Source organism: Myotis davidii, unplaced genomic scaffold (genome assembly GCF_000327345.1).
Source record: "Myotis davidii unplaced genomic scaffold, ASM32734v1 scaffold1798, whole genome shotgun sequence".
Taxonomy (NCBI): domain Eukaryota; kingdom Metazoa; phylum Chordata; class Mammalia; order Chiroptera; family Vespertilionidae; genus Myotis; species Myotis davidii.
Window position 1 is genome coordinate 381,269 of NW_006288952.1, and position 17,906 is coordinate 399,174.

Sequence of the window (17,906 nt, forward strand, 5' to 3'; positions counted from 1 at the left end):
TGAAGATGGGTCTTGATGAAGGAGTTGTTGAGGAAGAGAGGTTGAAACTAGCAGCCAACTTGCTTTGTTTGGCTTATAACTTGTTGACTTTTATTATCATTTGTATTTGAGTTAGTGGCTAATATTTTAAAAATATAGGTTTTGAGTAAATACAAATTTCTGATTTCTCATGAGAATTGAGAGATCTGGAAACACTGGGCTAAATAACCTTCCTACATTGGATCAGGTGTTCAGAACTAATAAGCTGCCTCCTTGCAGAGGTGTTTGCTGTGCAAATGTGACCATCCTCTCCTCTCCCTACTGAGCCCTGACTCTGGGGCTAAAAGTCATTGGTAGCATCCACTTTTACTTGTTCACCTTCCTCTTTTGTACCTGACCAGCTGTGCCCAGGAGAGATTGTGACTTGTGCATAATTAAATGGAGAGATGGGGAGAGATAGCAAAGAGATAAAGGCAGGAAAGTGTGAGATCAGTGGGTGGTAAGTAAATCAGACTGGCAGGAGTGGAGGAGATTTGGGCAGGGAAGGCGGAGTGCAGCTGCAAGTCAGAATTGAGAGAGTGTTTAGTGTGAAGCAAAGACATTTCTATGTGAACATAATGAGAAGCCATTGAATATTTGGGGCAAAGGTATGCAGTGATATAAGCACCACTTGGAGAGATACTTGGCAGAGCGTGTGGAATGGAGTAGATAGCCTCGGGGAAATCCAGGTGTGAAGAAGACAGGAAGCTGGAGAAGGGGAGCTAGCGGTAGGAACAGGAGGCAGAAACAGACATCAGGGGAGCTGCACGGGACTCAGTTGGATGACTGCGTTGATGTGAGAGGCAAAGCAAAAGGAGTGCCGAAGGTGACTGCACTTCACAGCCTGAGTGTGGGGAAAAGAATGGCTTTCCGAAGTTTGACCCTGACCTGTTAGGGGAGCCTGGGTGTTTGTGGATGAACAGTCCAATAGTACAAAAGAAGAGAGGAAAGATGCTGAGGTGGAGAGGGATAGCTGAGAAAATCCATTACTAAAAACGTCAACAAGAGAGGGATTGCCAGCAGGGTAAGTGGCTGAGTTTGGAAAGCAGAGACAAATGTTCCCCTGAGCACAGGAGAAAGGTAAAAGTGGTCACCACAGCACTGCTGTGTCTGGCCCAGGGTACCCACTGTGTTGTACTTTCTTCTTTACCCCAATTTATGAAACTAGTTACGTGTTGGGGTGGAGTTGGAGAAGGAGGGTGCTGGATCTCTCCAAATACACTCCTTGTGTATAAAAAAGAAAGATTATAGATCTGCTGGGATGAAGGGAATTGAAAAAGTTGTCCTTCATCCTGTTTAATAAAAAGGATGGAGACATTTTCAGAGGTCTCAACGCCTTGGTTTTACTTATATTCTAACTTACAGAAGCCAGTTATAATTCAAAACAAATTACATACAGGTTTATTCTAGTATCTGTAAAAATTAGATCTTATGGAAAATTATGGCTTACTTTAAGAAAAGCTGAATTATGATAAAATTACAGAAATTATATACTGTACTGATAAAACTAGGAAATCCCATCCCTCCAGTCACAGTAGCATTCCCCACCATTACCAATTACAGGTGGTGTTAGACTGAGGGGTGACTTCAAGTTTTGTGTTGTGTCCTCGTATATTATGGATGTACATTATCCTTCCGATCCTGTTGTAACTCCTGAAGCTCAGACCTCAATATGTGGCTTCCTGCCTCAGCTTCCCCTACCCTGTCATCACACAGCTGAATTCTAATACTTATCTGAGGGGGCTTTTTATCTAAAGTGATGTGTTTTTTCCCATGTTTTTATGCAGAGATGTGAGTCATTTTTAGAAAACTCCTAAAACCGTGCATTTCATACCCAGGTTGCACCAGCTTACTTTTGGAGGAGCTAGAATACAGGAATGCACCTAGTGACTTCTGTTAGTAGATGCATTTAAAGTTTGCAGGAATGGTATTGTTTCTGAAGAAATAGTGGGTAAAGAGAAACATTTAAACCACCATTTCTCCTGGCCCAATTATTTCAGCAAACCAAATAATAAACTATTTCACATGCCCAGATTTTAGAGTTGGGAGACACTTAGACCACTAGTCTGTGACCAGTTACCTTTTATAATAAAGAAAATTATTATTATTTTTTTTTAGCAGCAGTGCTATTCTTTATTCCTTGAAACCATCAGCTCGTGTATTTCTATGGCAAAGACATTCTGGTTTCATTTAATTATAGGAGAAATGCACATCTTGGAAAACACTGCCAAAAGCCATCCTTGGGTTATGTCTGCATGTTTGGCAGGTAATAAGCTGGTGCGAAATGATTGTAAACATACCTTGGCTGCAAGACATTTGTTTTGAAATTGAAACTCCCTGATTAGTGTCAGTGAGTCTGTTTACACTGCCTTTTTTTTTTTTTTTTAAGTCTAGCTGGTTCCTGTATAATAGACAAAGAAGGACAAAATATAATTAAGAGCGAGATAAAATGGGATGGTACCCATTTCTTTATACCAGTTAAAGGGTTTCTATTTCTGTAGCATTACTTGTCTAATACACATGATTATTTTTTACTGGTCATTTCTCTAAGTCTTTTAAAGGCACATTAAATAAATGAATTGATAGTTCTGAAGAAAGGTATACACTTTAAAATGTCTTTGATTCCATGAGATAAAGACTTGATGGACTCAAATTTATTATGTCTTTAGAGCAAGTCCCCAGTAACAAATCCTGAACCTAAGATGTGGTCTTACCTGAACTGAACATGACAGCCTCCTTGAACTGCAGAACATAAAGCATAACCCCTCCATTTTATCTGACCCCTTCAATATTCCTGTTGCATTTTTTTCTTTGCAGTCATTTTTAAGAGTGTAGTCTTCTATATCCATTCAACGTGTACATCGTTAAGACCTCGGTTTCAACATACTAGTTTTGTTTTTCTTTAGGGAGTGAGTTACATTTTTTTTATTTACATTTCTTCTAGCACATCACTGATGTGCCATTCTGATTACACAAAACAGTGAGAAACCACTTTTTCAGAGTTAAAATTAAAGTATTGTCAAGGTGAAAATTAAAATTTCCATGTTTAATTTTCACTGATGCTCTTGTGAAGCATAGCCAAGGACAGTGTGATTGCTAGTCCAGGCCAAACAGTAGCAGGATCACAATTAGCACTGTTTGTTTGTTTTTTTTATAGTCTCAGAAAGTAACTCTTTCTTGGTATGAATCAGAAAGCATTTAGACTCATCCGTTATTTTGGAACTAATGAATCATGCAGTTTAACACAGTTATCTGTTGAATGCATTTGTTTTGAAGACAGGTACTAGGGTATTCTTGGTGAATAATACAAAGGTGAACAGGATACATTTTGTACCCACTGAGTTACCCTTATAAAAATAGAGTGTAGTACCCGAGGAAATACACAATAGGTACCAAGTATTGGTGCCCAGCATTTGATTTAAGACATTAACATTTTAACTTCTCTGAATACAGCCATGGGAATCCACCCAGAAGGTGCCCTGCAGATGATTTTACATTCTCACTTTAAAAGAAGGTGATTGTTCAATTTAAAATAATAATAGAAGAATAAATTGTCATTTGCTAAGGCATGTTCTGTTTCGGGGCCTGATTAACAACCTTCTGTTAAGGTCAGCCTGACTAATTAATAACAGACATTAATTTTGTACTTCCCACAGTGCAGTTTTATTCATTTGAGTTCACATTGATTTATGGTTTTTTGTGCCCACTATGTGCTTACCCGTGCACACGTCCTTGCATCTTTCTGTAATGTAGTGTGTACGCACTTTAAGTCCCACTGAAGTGTTGATATATGCACCCAAAAGTAGATGTAAGTAGAGATGCTTGTACCCAAAAGTAGAACTGAGCTTAATGTGTGTTTAATAAGAGTTGCTTCTTGAAAGGTAACTGATTTAAGTCTTCCTGAGTCTAATTTTGTTGTATATGTTTCTTTTTTCAACTTTAGACTCATTCAATCCTATATGAACAATTAGAGTGAAGCAGTTAGTCTGCCAGAGCCATGATGTGCTATTAATGCTACCAATATGAATATTACTAGTAATAATAATAATAGCCAACATTTTCTCTATATGCCATAAGGCCCCAGAGAGATGATTGTCAGAATATATCATTTTTGTTTTATACAAGGAACTAATTTAAGTACTGTACATGTGCAACTCTTTGAACTTCACCATATTCCTAAACCAAATACTACTAACAGTCTTGTTTTATAGTTTGGGAAACAGAGGCACAGAAAGATTTAGATAAAATGAGTTAATCAGTCTGCAATCTTACGCAATCTGGCTCTAGAAACCCTGCCTTTTGTTTTGTTTTGTTAATCCTCATCCAAGGATATTTTCCCATTGATTTTTAGAGAGAGAATGGAAGGGAGGGGGAAAGAGAGAGAGAAACATCGATGTGAGAGAGATACATTGATTGGTTGCCTCCCACATGTGCTCAGACCAGGGCTGGGGATTGAGCCTGCAGCCAAGGAATCTGCCCTTGACCAGAATGGAACCCGAGACCCTTCAGTCCACAGCTGTTGCTCAATCCACTGAGCCAAACTTGCTAGGGCTAGAATCCCTTCCTTTTGAGATTGACTTTCAATAGAGAATTTGCTCATATCTAAGAGTGATGGCATCCATAACTATTCCCAGGTTCTGTTTATGTCATACAGACTTATAGACTATTAATTCCTAAAGACTTTTGAAAATTATCCTATATAATAAAGAGGGAATATGTAAATTGACCATCACTCCATCACAACGATGGCTGCGCCCACAGCAGAGGCTAAGTTCCCATAACAAGCCTTAACGAGCAATCATCAGGGACCTTAGGCTGCCCCACCCCACCCTCCGTGGGGCTTGACAGGGGACCTTAGGCTGCTTCTCCCACCCTGGGCCGGGGAACCTCAGGTTGCGCCTCCCACCCCAGTGCTGGGGAACCTGAGGCTGTGCCCCCTGCCCAGCGGGGCTTGATGGGGGACCTGAGGCGGCCCCCCTCCTGGCGGGGTTTGTTAGTGGACCTGAGGCCACGCCCCCCACCCTGGCACCAGGCCGGGGAACCTCAGGCCATGCCCCCCACCCGGTGTGCTTGACGGGGGACCTCAAGTTGCGCCAACCACCCTGGTGCTGGGCCAGGGGACCTCAGGCTGCTTCCCCCACCCCGGACCAAGGGACCTCAGGCCGCGCTCCCCACCCCAGTGCCAGGGTACCTGAGGCTGCACCCCCTGCCCAGTGGGGCTTGACAGGGACCTCAAGGCATGCCCCTCACCCCAGCGTCAGGCCGGGGAACTCAGGCCGTGTCCCCTGCCCAACGGGGCTTGACGGGAGACCTCGGCCTGCACGCCCCCCCCCCCCACCCGGCCCCGGGCCAGGGGACCTGAGGCTGTGCCCCTTGCCCAGTGGGTTTTGACTAGGGTGCAACTGGCCGGGTATGGATCTAGCCCAGTGGGGGGGGGGCCAGCCGGGTCTGGGTCTTGTGTGATGTCTAGGCACACGTGGGTGGGTGGGGACTAAACTCTGGGTCCTGTGGTGCACCCCAGACACTGACAGGAGGAAGATTTTCATATACATTTTACTAATTTTCTTTCATCTCTGACTCTTATAAAGAAAGGACAAATAGCAATATTAAAATATTTCCTCTAATTAATCCCCTTTTAATGTGCACGAATTTCATGCACCAGGCCACTAGATTCTTATAATGTTTAAACTCATAGAAAAGGAGATAGAAACGGGAAATTATCGAAGTCTCCCTGAATTATTTCATTGTCAAATGTGCTAGCCCAGAGTCTGTCTGTCCTGTGCGCTAGCTTATATCCCAGTTGGCTGTCGACTGCCTTTCCTGGACTCCTGTGTCCCCTGATTCCTAGCTGGGTTCAGCTTGTGAGAGACACTGGAGGGAGATTGGGGCAGGGGAGGAAAAGAGAGGCCGCACTATGAAAAGAAGGAATGAGGAGGGCTGGTGGTACAGCAAAGGCAGCCTCTCTTTTATGCATCCAGCTCTCTCCAGACAGCCCCACTACAGTTCCATCTTCTACTGGAACCCGCCCCTGGGCTTCAGTAGCATTTCTTCCCTCCTTTGAACCCACTGTGCTTTCTGCTGTAGCTACTCCCTGGGTTGCCTCACACTACTTATCTGGGTGTCTCAGTTCTTCATGACCTGTGTAACCAACTTATTCCCTGCATTAAATTCCCTTGGCTAGATACACTTAAATTGTTTCTCTTTTCCTATTTAGACTCTGACTAGTGCACATTTTCATTTTCTGTTTGGTATGATTATAAAATAGGCTAAGAGAATGCTATTGACATATTATATCCAGATTTCAGGAAGACTTTTGATAGATAATCTTATGTCCTTGTGAACAAAATAGGGGGGATTTAGACTGGACAATAAATTCTTGGATTGCTAGCATTTATTAATGTCAAGGCAGCTGCTGAAAGGGCTCTAGAGGTTTGCCAGAGGCTCTGTCCTTGGCCATGCCCTACTCAACATTATTGCCAAAGATCTGGACGAAGATACAAAGCAGCTTATATCAAATGTGTCCGTAACACACAGCTGATAGCCAATTTAATTCAAGTTGTAAAAGGATAAACTTTTTAAGGAAAATAGAATACCTTGCATCTAGGTACAAAAAAATATAAAGAAGTAGTATAGGAGAGGCCAAGTTTCCCAGCATATTATGTTGGTAAAGAAATCCAGTATTTAATTGACCACAAGCCAGAAGTGTGACCTGTGTTTAAAAGAGGGGTTGGGGGAACTTGTCTTAGGGCCCCACTGGAAGATTATTGTCCCTGTCAACTGGTAAATAGTTCTACTTCTCTTCAAAAAGCAATACAGGAAGGGTAGAAACTTACTCTAAGAAAGATATTGCTAAACTGAAGCATCAATGTTCCCCAAACTGTGTAAAGCTTTATGTAATTTACAAATTGTATGCGCATACATCTATTCACCTTTGCCTCACAACAGTCAGTGTAGGACATACTCTTACCCCATTTCTCACGCTTTATTTTCTCATATGGGTTCAAGTCTAAGATACTAGCTCACTGTTTGGCCTTAGGCAAGCAAGGTCTGGTGCTTGGTCAGAAACCCAGCTAATTACAATAAAGCCCATTCTCACTTCAGGACACCATCCTGCATCTAGCTTCCCTTTGAAAGGTCAGAAGGCTTTTTTTACCTGTGATGAACAGTAAAGGGAACCTGGGACATTATGCTAGAACAACAGACTTGTGGGAAATAAAGTCTGTCTTCCAAGATTTGAAACTCATATGAGAGGAGTGGATTAAATTAAGTGGCTTCGGGGCATGACAAGGCATGAGAGGGTTTTTGCTCGATATTTTAAAAATTTCAAACAGACCATCTCCTATAGTCATTGCTTTTGTGCAAAATCTGGGTAACTATAGGAATATAATAGTGAAATGAATTCCTACATTGGGAAGCATGTTAAATTAAATAACTTCTAGAGTGGCACCCAACTCTATCCAACTTGTTTGTTTGGGGTTTTTTGGGTTAGTGAGATTTGTGGTTTGTAGTTTTGACTAGGAGTTGTTTTATTTTTGTAGTTTCACTTCTAGGAACATAATTGTTTTTCTTATAATTTAGGATTAACATACTCTATTTGTGTGTGTGAGAGAGGGAGGGGCGGGGACTTTCAAGAGCCTGAAACAAGGAAGTAAAGCGTGACTAGTGCTCAGTGTAATTAACTTCACAAGAAATACTACATTATTACCCAGAATATGTCCCCAGAGTGAATGTCTGCATTTGTTCAATTTCATCCCTATCAGGGGTAATGAGGAGAATCATTTTGAAATATATTGAAGCAGAGAATAGTGTTTGCAAAGTATTATTAGGTTTGATAGGATGAACTTGTGCAAATGCAAACTGTTGGCATATCACTGTAAAAACCTATATGCTGAAAGGTCCCTGAGATGACTTATTAGAGGCCATCAGCGTGAAAGTAATTGAAAAAACATAAAATTTACCTTGAGCATGCCTTTCTAATCTTTTTTCAAGAACTAGTACAGTCTTTCTCCCCACACTGGGATAGTTATATTCTTGAAGATCTAAGATAATTGAGGAAGGAAAATAAAAATTATTTCAAAATTTATGCAGGAAAAAAACAAAAAAAAATAGCAAAGCTCTCATGAGAGTAAAACATGCAGGGAAGATTAAATGTATTGGTGTTTCAGAATTCACTTAAGATAACATTTTGCTTTGACCTTATTTCTGGTTAGTTTAATAAAGGGAAGTTCTTAGTCTTCATAACTACTTGCTGAGGTCTAAAAGTTAACTGACTTGATTTCCTGAAAAAGTTTCATTGTGAACCCATGATAGTTCAGATCTTCCCTGTGAATGATCCAGGGCTGAGTACTCTTGTCGAGTTCATTTTTTTAAAAAACTTGCACTGTCTGCCCCAACCTCCACCCCTTCTCCAATTTCTCCCCAGACTTATTAATCATAACATAATTCTCATGGCAGAATTTGAAGGACATTGAAAGTACTAAGGGGGGAAAAAAATGAAGTTAAAGAGCATCTGATATTTAATTCAGAGTAGTATCCATTTAAAAATTCAAATTTGAAAAATGAACTTTATAGATGTTAACATTCTCTGACAACTTGCCACTTAATATAATGGTGATATTTCTTTTAAAATGGATCAGTTTCCCACTCATAGGCTTAATTTGGGGCCTCAACAAGCCACAATATTCTTTTTCCTTTATGTTACTAATGCAAAGTAGATAAAAAGAGTAATGTTCAATAATTCCTGTGTTGCCCTTGCTCTAATCAGCATGTTTTTTCCTTTAATGTTATATATGTAAAATTTGGGGAGTTTAAAAACTTAACCAAATTGCTGCCAAATTTCTTGACATTCCAAGTTTTTCAGATTTTAGGAAAATGGTGATATAGTGTATGTATTTTACATTTTTCAGTTAATTCTCCCAGTGCATATTCAAATGCATGAAGATTCTGATACCAAAAGCATATGAATAGTCACGTTAAGTGAAATAAATTAAGATGTTAAGCAGTTTTACATTAGTTCTGGTCAGAATTTGCAGCCAAGTAAATTTGGATGAGATCAAGTTTGCCACCAAATAAGTTGAAAAAACAAAACAAAAGCCACCATCACTTAGTTTTCAGGGCTTTGGTAATCTTCAAGTGATCAGCATTATCTTATTTTTAATTGCAAGTGGATAGGTAGAAATTGTCGCTATTTTTCTCATTTCCCCAAGAAAGAAGAAAAGGCAAACATTGGGCCAGAGTTTGGGGATTTGTTAAGTGCTGCCATAAGTGCAATTCTTATTATCATCACCGTTACACCTCACAGAATCCTCTGAAACAAACTATTTTTATTTTACAAAGGCAACAGAGGAGTAAGGAGTGAAATGACTCGTTCCAGCTACAAAGGTAGCAAGTAGCAGAACTAAGACTCAAACTCAGGTCTTTCAACTCTGGATCCCATTCTCCTTTTACCAAATCTTGTTTTCTTAAGAAAAGCTTCCAGGAAGCTGGAAAATGAGAATTCAGGTATATGCTTATCTAGAGTTTAATGAATGCATCACAATGCCTAAAATATTTTATTAATTTGAATCATTTAAGTTAGTTTGGCAGAAATAGACTGATTATTGTCAAATTTGAAGTTTGTTTTGAGTATTTTTTAAAGGGGACAATAATTTAAAAGTTCAAGCTAATTTCAAGTATGGAATAATAAGGATTTTTTGTGCCTTGTTCTCCCAATTTTGGTTTAACTGTTCAGATGTGCCTGGCATCAGAGGGGGTGAAAATAGAAGAATCCAAGCTAATAAAAACAAAAGAATCAGATGGCGGAAGAATTAAAGAATTGGAGAAGGGGAAGGAAGAAAGAGAGATAAAAATGGAGAAAACAGATGAAGCCAGATTACAGAAGGCAGCAGAATTTGAAAAATCTTTTAAGGAAAATGTAAAAGATTCTAAGGAATTAAGAAATTTTGAGGAGCTGCAAATGGATGATATAATGGCTATAAAAATGGAAGATCCCAAAGAAATTAAAAAGGAAGAATTAGACAAAGATCAAAAGTATAGTCATTTCTCTGATTTTTCTTACTCTGCCAGTAGCAAGATAATAATAAGTGATGTTCCCAGTAGAAAGGATCATATGTGCCATCCTCACGGGATTATGATCATTGAGGACCCCACAGCATTAAACAAGCCAGAGAAGCTAAAAAAGAAAAAGAAGAAAAGCAAAATGGATCGACATGGAAATGATAAATCCACACCCAAGAAGACTTGCAAAAAGAGGCAGTCCTCAGAGTCTGACATCGAGAGTGTCATATACACCATTGAAGCTGTCGCAAAGGGAGACTGGGGCATTGAGAAACTTGGAGAAACCCCTCGCAAGAAGGCACGTACATCCTCAAGTGGCAAGGGAAACGTTTTGGATGCCAAGCCACCAAAGAAAAAAGTGAAATCAAGAGAGAAGAAAATGTCAAAGGAGAAATCCTCAGACATCACCAAAGAGTCAAGACCTCCAGATTTCATCAGTATTTCTGCCAGCAAGAACATTTCTGGTGAGGTGCCGGAGGGTATAAAAGCAGAACCATTGACCCCCACAGAGGACGTATTACCACCCAGCTTATCAGGACAGGCCAAGCCTGAGGACAGTGAGTGTCACAGAAAAATAGAGACTTGTGGCTCCCGGAAATCCGAGAGGTCTTGCAAAGGTGCTCTTTATAAAACCCTGGTGTCTGAGGGCATGCTCACCTCTCTGAGAGCTAATGTTGACAGAGGTAAGTGACTTCTACAAATCTGAAAAGATTATGAAAGCCTAGCAGAATTTCTTATTTAGACCTAGTGAAAAGAACCACCAGAAAGAACAATATGGTATCAAAATGATATTTTACATTTGTACAGTTCTTAATGGTTTATAGATGGCATACATTTGTCATTTTACATGTTTCCCAGCCCATTGAGAAGAGTGTCTTCAGGATATAAGTGTTTAAAGTAATTCAACCCTTCCTTTCTTTTTTACTGGGATAGGCTCAGTGTTTGGTTTGAAGGATCAGTATTGCATGTCAGGAGCTCTTTGTCTGTTTTCTAACACTGATGGAAAGAATTTCCTGAGTCAAGCGATAGTTTGGCAGAATCTTGACCTGAAGGATCCAGGAGCAAATGACTTAACTAGTCCTCTCCATTAGTTAAAACTATAATTGAAGTGAAGGTTCTTTAAAACATAACAGCATCCAGAAGCCAGTTAATGTATCTACCTTTATTCCATAGTGTTTCATATAAATTCATCTATTTTAAAATATGGTGTCTGGCTAGGGGATTACCTTTGGCCAAGCTAGATTTCAATTAGAAATGTGTGAATATGAGGTCTAGCAAGCCCTGAATGAAGATCCTTGGGAGTACATAGTTCTCCAGGGATGCCATTCCAATAAATGTTGGTGAATGAGAATTAGTAGTGCCCACCAGCAAAGGACTCCCATACTCTCAGGTGATTCTCTAATGGAAAAGTTAGCAGTCGGTGTTCTGCTCTGGAGTCACACAATAGCTGTTGAGTTACAACAAGAAAATTTACTTCAGAGGTTGTGAGTCACTCTTGTGCATGTTCTTTTGTTGAGGGTAGTCCATCATGAATCACTTTGAGTCTCTGAATATTTACTAATACCATCAGGCCCATGATACCAGAGGTCAAGAGGTCACTTTTGAATCAACTAAGTTGATCTCCCTCCCATCCCAATATACCGAGCACATCCTTTCTCTTGAATTTCATTAGGGAAACGAAGCTCAGGAAAAGGAAACTCTTCATTTAGCCCAAGTGGGACCAGTGGGAGCAAGAAGTTCAAGAAGACAAAGCCAAAGGAAGACTCTCTCCTTGGGTGAGTGTCTGTGAGCATAGGCTGCTACACTACACAGCCCCAAGTGTGGTAGGATTTTCAAGGCAAGCATAAATCTCTAACTGCTTATTCCTGGAGTATTCATTCAGTGCTTAATAAACACACAAGGGAAACGGATCATGTGTATCCAAACCTGCTGTTAACACGGTTGTAAGAGACAGTGTCATTCGCACTTAAAGTCTCAGACGTAGGCCTGAGTGTGAATTGGGGTCCACCATGTATTAGTAGTGTGACATTGTAAGTCCTTTAATATCACCAGGACACATTTTCCCATCTGAGGTTTACAGTGGATAGTATATAAGTATGTCTACATTTTACATACTGTATGTGCTTTACTTAGTATTTCTAGGCATGTCCATATGTTTGCAAAAATAAAAATCACAGCTGAAAATATAAGGTAAATAAAATTAAGTTTCTACTTCTAATCTTATTTTGTTGAAACCATATTTCTATGCTGTAAATAAAAATAATAGATTGAATATTCTCTCTGGTACAGAGAATATTCAGTAATTAATTATATATTGAAGTGCTGTGTCAAGCAGTAGCATACATCAAGATAAAATGATTAAGAATTATTTCATCTTTATGTTATACCAAAGACTCTAATACCAATCTTAATATAAAGCATTTTGCAAGTTAAGTTGTGGTACCCAATACTTTATATTAGCGAGAAAGCATCTGAATATTCAGTTGTACTGTTTTGAAAAAACCTTTGAGATTTCTCTTAGTCCAATTTGAAAAGAATACACTGAGCAGAAATAAATACATTTTTATATTTTCCATATTTGTTCATAAATGTGTTTAAAGGTATGCAGATTTTATGCATTGGGAATATTGAATTTGGTTTATTCATAAATATTTGCATTTCTGTTTGTGGAACAACATATTTTTTCCTTGGATGTTTCAGTGCTTCAAAGCCTGGTTAATTCTAAGGCTCTAGGTCATCACAGAGAGTGAGAGTGGAAATTATTTCTCATGACGATGATTCCTTAAGATTATTTATATTGACACAATATATGTATAATTTTATATATTTCCTTTCTAATATTTTTAAAGTCCAGAATAGTTCAAATTAGTTTTGCTTACATTATGCTTCAACAATGACACAAAATCTTCATGTTTGTCATTGTCAAATAATATTTTTCAAATGAAGTATTTCCTAAAGTGACACTGAGCATCAGGGCCAGTGCTTTGTAACTCCTGGAATTACCAGTGCTCTGTGTGACTACCCAGCATGAGAGGAGCGCTCGCATTGCAAACAGTGAAGTCCTAGGGGACACAGTAGGCTTGCAGGTTCCCCAGCGGAAGGTTCTCTGATGCTCCTGTTAGGTACTGCCAAGGCTCTGAGAGAGATGTTCTCGCCAGTCCTCTTTGAGGAATAAGAAAAGTGCAACAATCTTTTGAAAATCTATCCCTACAAAGAGATTGCTGTGTGGGTTGGGTTTTTTGTTTTGTTTGTTTAAGTCATTTCTAAGGAAGCCACATATAGATAACTGGGAGTGTGGTTTCCTACAGGCTTCAATCAACGGTAAACTTCTGATCTTTCCTCCTCTCTCTCTCCTCTAAATAATGGCCTGTCAGAATCAGACTATCTGGGTTTCCCTTGTTAAGAACACACCAACATAGTGCATGAGCAGTGAGAAATGCCACTTCCTGTCAGTCTTACCTGAGATTTCTAAATGAGCATTTTAAACCTTTTTATCTCAGAAAATGTGCTACCTGCTTAGTTAACTGTAGCCAAGAAAAATTCACTCAGTATTGGCAGTTCTAATTTTATAGACTTATCCAAGAAAAACAGAGGTGATTATTCTAGTTGAAAAAAGAAAAAAGAATCCCAAGAGACCTTAGGGATTATATCTCACGTTTCATAGTTTTGTCTTGCTTATTCAGAGTATCTGAAAAATTCACATCTTACAGATAGCTTTCGGATACATCTAATTAGTAACCAGACAGTATCTGATTTTCCATTAGAATAAACATTTTCTTTTAACTGAGCATGAAAAGATGATTTTAGTAAGAGAGAAACGTCACCCCCACCAACCACCCTTTGCAGCTTTGATTAGAACTTGGTAGTAGTGCCTTTTTCTGTTGACAGTTCTGATAGTTATCTGCCTGTCTTATCTCTGCGCCCCAGTTCTTGTACATTCCTCCAAAGCTGAGAACAGTTTTAGGTGGACACGGCTCATGTACATCTCATAGGTAGTAGCCTTCTGGTAAGTTGGCTGCTCCAAGCTGCTCTCTCCCGAGGACGCCTTCCACTTCCCATCCACCGAGCACAGAGATTCTCCTGCAGCTTCTCCTGTCTGGGCTGCGTCTTAGTTAATAAGTCTCACTGTCGGTGAAAGACAGCAGCCAGGCTAGGGCCCAGCAGGCATGCTGCCATTGCTGGGGTCGGGGAGGCCTTGCAGACAGTCAGAAGCAGCCCAAGGATTTCCCAACTTGGCTGGTGGCCTTTCTGCAGTCATCATGCTGTTAGAGCAGTGCTGCCTTTCCGCCAGTGTGTCCATCGAAAACTGGCTTCACTTTTCTCACTGCATGTGTTATCCTCATGCTGGCCAGCTCTCCAGAATGATTTCCTAATGTTCAAATTATGTGTTTGTGTTTTCTTTGTGTGTATATGGTTTAAAGTACTTGTCAGTAAATATCCTATATAGTAAGAGAGGAATATGCTAATTAGCCATTACACCCTGAGGCGTCATGACCAAGCATGTCATGACCAGATCACAGATCAGCAGGAGGGTGGGCCAGCGAGGTACAAGTGGGCTGTGGAGAGCTATAGGAGGGGGCAGGATAGCAAGCTATGGAGGGGGAGGGGAGAGGAGGGAGCTACAGAAGCACGGCATCGACTTACTGGCTACAAGCAGGTGGCAGAGAGCTACAGGATGGGGCAGGGCAGCAAGCAAGTGAGAGGTGGAGAGCTACAGGAGAGAGCAAGGCAACAAGCTATGGAGGGGGGTTAGAGGGGAGCTACAGGAGGGCAATGGGTGGAGAGCTACAGGAGGGTAGCAAATAGATTCATGTGCAGGGCTGCTAGTTTTAAATAAAAGTCTTACAAAATTAACCAATATACCATATTACCAAAAAGCTTCCATATATATATATATATATCTTTAGAATGAGATACTTGTCTGGATGGAATATGCTTTGTATTGAACTTAATGAAAACTCCCCATGCCAATGGAGAGAATGGCAAATTCTCCACTTCAAAATATTTGATATTTTAAATAATGTTTCAGCTTTTCCAAGATAATATGATAACCTGTCCTGTGAGTTTACCAAGAAAACTGTGTTGCTAAATCTTTTCAAGCTTTTCTGAAAGCATGGTTTTTTTCCTTGCATAGAATTTATTACCAATTCTCAGGCACCCTGTTTTCAAAAGAAATACCTTAAAATACATATTGTACTGCTTTCTGTTTAAATATTTATATCATGTGCCAAGTCATTATATCCCTTCTCTTTTATTAGCTCAGCAAAGCTGGATGAAGAATTTGAAAAAAAATTCAACAGCCTCCCTCAATATAGTCCTGTTACATTTGACCGGAAATGTGTACCTGTCCCAAGAAAAAAGAAGAAGACTGGAAGCATGTCCTCAGAACCGACTAAAACCAGCAAAGGTTAGATGTGTGCTCTGCCTTCCTGCAGCGTAGTCAGAATCTCCCTGAACCCTCTTCTGAGCTGCTGCAAGTCCCCTTAGATGTAACTGCACCTTGGTTGAGGTGGTAGCGATGATCTTGGTTCCTACCTCCCTTCTTTCTCCCTTCCTCCCTTCCTACTTCTCCTCAGCCTCTGTTCTTTGGCCTCTCTGCCTATACATTGGCCCTTACAGGTGTGTAGGTTTTTGAAAGTGTTCCATGTGGTCTTTGACTTTCTACTCTCCAGCATTCTAATTTGGAAAGGCAGAACTTTTCTTGAGCAAAAAGCTGCTGAGTCTAAGTCTTCTGTTCCCTGTGTTTGCAACAAGTTGGACTGTGAGACTATGAAATCATTCCATTTGCTTAATAAGCAGACTTCACTCTTTACTGGCAGCATGAACCAATGAAAATAAAATTTCCCTGTAATACTCTGGTGATATTTTTTATTTGTTTTGTTAAATTTAGAAAAATGCTTTGTTCAGCATATTTATTTTCAAGACCATCAGATTCTCCCCTATGTATATCAGGGAAGCTTTAAAAATTACCACAACGCGGGTGGATGTCAGCATTCATCAAAGGGGACATTGTAGTTCCAAAGGGGCCTTTGGAGAATGTGGGCGTTCTCAGTGGTCTCAACACCTAGGACCACTGTTATATTTGGGCAGGGGCTCAGGTGCTAAACATCCTAACCTGCCAGGGATATTCAAGCACAAAGAAGGATTGTCCTACCCAAAATAACAGTGTTGCTCAGCTTGAGAAACATGTCTTCTAACATTACTTTAGATCTAAAGATTGGTGGGGAAATGTACCTGTGTTTTTCCACACGGATGTGAGACTTCATTCAGTTAGCTCTCCTGTAAGACCCTGAATGGAGGGATGAAGACCTGGCGTGGCTGGGCCGTGTTGCTTTCAGGATTAGATTCCGAGCAGGGTTTGATGGAAGAGTTCCTGTAATCACCCTGCAGAAGTGGCTGCCTGTTGCCTGCTTTATGTCAAATTCGGTTAATTCCCTTCTTTTGTGGATTTCAGATGGATAGATGGTTATGATATGATATATATCTTTATGTAAATCTTACTAAATTTTTGCAATCATGATAATGATCAAAGATAAATTAAGGAGGTAATACAATTTCATGGTTTTTGAAAGGATATATAAGGTGTATGTATAGAGAAGATTATGGTTTCTTCTCTGAAGAAATCTGAACCTCTATCCCTCAGTACCTAAAACCCCTTTGTGTACTGGTATTAATATAACTGAGGAGGATCTCTTTGAGATCTATATCTTAAAATGGCTCTGAAAGGCTGAAGAAAATTCTCCCTTCATGATTAAAGGCACAGAGGAACATAAAAGAGAGTTTAGCTTAGTTTTCCTCTGTGGTTTATAAAAACAAAGTCTAGTGGATAAAGAACTCAAAAAGAAATGTTGCATCACCAAGTTTGCTCTTCTGGGAAAATATAATAGGGATGTATCACCAATATTCCAAGATAGGTAGGAAAGAAATCAAGTAGCCTTATTGACAGGTAAGCAACTGAGCACTGTAACGATAGATTGTCTATGCAATGACAGTCTTTGTGCTCTAGAGATTTAGGAATAGGCACAGTAGTCCATGAGTCCAAAGATGCCAGGTATCTTGAGCTCCCATAATTCTTGGATCTAAAGTCGCTGATAAATAAATATCTTACAAGCGGATAAAGTTGAACTTAATTGATTGATGTGCAGGATGAACTCTCTTCCTCTGCTTGTTGTGGTTTGAGACATTAATTTTAGAACTCTGAAAATGGCCGATTACCTATCAGGAAATGTAACAATAGATTTATTTTTCCCTGAAGTTGAGATCTGTTTTCTTGCAACCTTCTCTTACTTGTCTGTTGTATATTTTTTCTCTCCCAACTAAGATTAACAGTATTTCTTTTTATGTGAAATAGCTTTTTAGAGGTTTGGATTATACTTCATACAACATCATTCTTTAACTCTTCTGTTAAACCACAAAGTCACTGGTCTTACACAGAATATTAGTAATTATGTAGCTGGGAAGTCTTTTAAGATTTTGCTTAGCATAACAACTCATGGAGAAAAAATGCAATTATAATAAAGCAGAAATTAAATAATTGATTCTCTATTTTATTATGGTATTTGTGACTGATTAAAATTTGGCATTAGCAGCACCAATGTACTATCTACAACTTATTAATGAAATTAACATACCAGCTGTGCTGTAATTGCCTGATCTTTAGAGGAGAGAAGAGATTGTTTTCTTAAACTCTAGATCCTTTGCACCTTTTCTTAATGAATTCTCAAAGCAGAAACTTGGGTATGAGGTCATTAGTGCATGAGTAAGAGCATGTCTTCATAGGAAACCTCATTCTTCCAACAATTCACCATTTGTCTATATTTTATTTTCCCTAC

General features: G+C 39.6%; 1 protein-coding gene across 7 annotated transcripts in view; it reads left to right on the top strand.

The window, feature by feature from the left end:
- Window positions 1-17,906, top strand: part of BBX (bobby sox homolog (Drosophila)) — a 288,627-nt gene that overhangs the window by 243,001 nt on the left and 27,720 nt on the right. For all 7 annotated transcript variants that reach the window (XM_015562273.1, XM_006761160.2, XM_015562274.1 and 4 more), the window contains 3 exons: window positions 9,749-10,757; window positions 11,747-11,849; window positions 15,333-15,481. In XM_015562273.1, coding sequence (XP_015417759.1) covers window positions 9,749-10,757; window positions 11,747-11,849; window positions 15,333-15,481 — 1,261 coding nt within the window. The remainder of the gene's footprint in view (window positions 1-9,748; window positions 10,758-11,746; window positions 11,850-15,332; window positions 15,482-17,906) is intronic.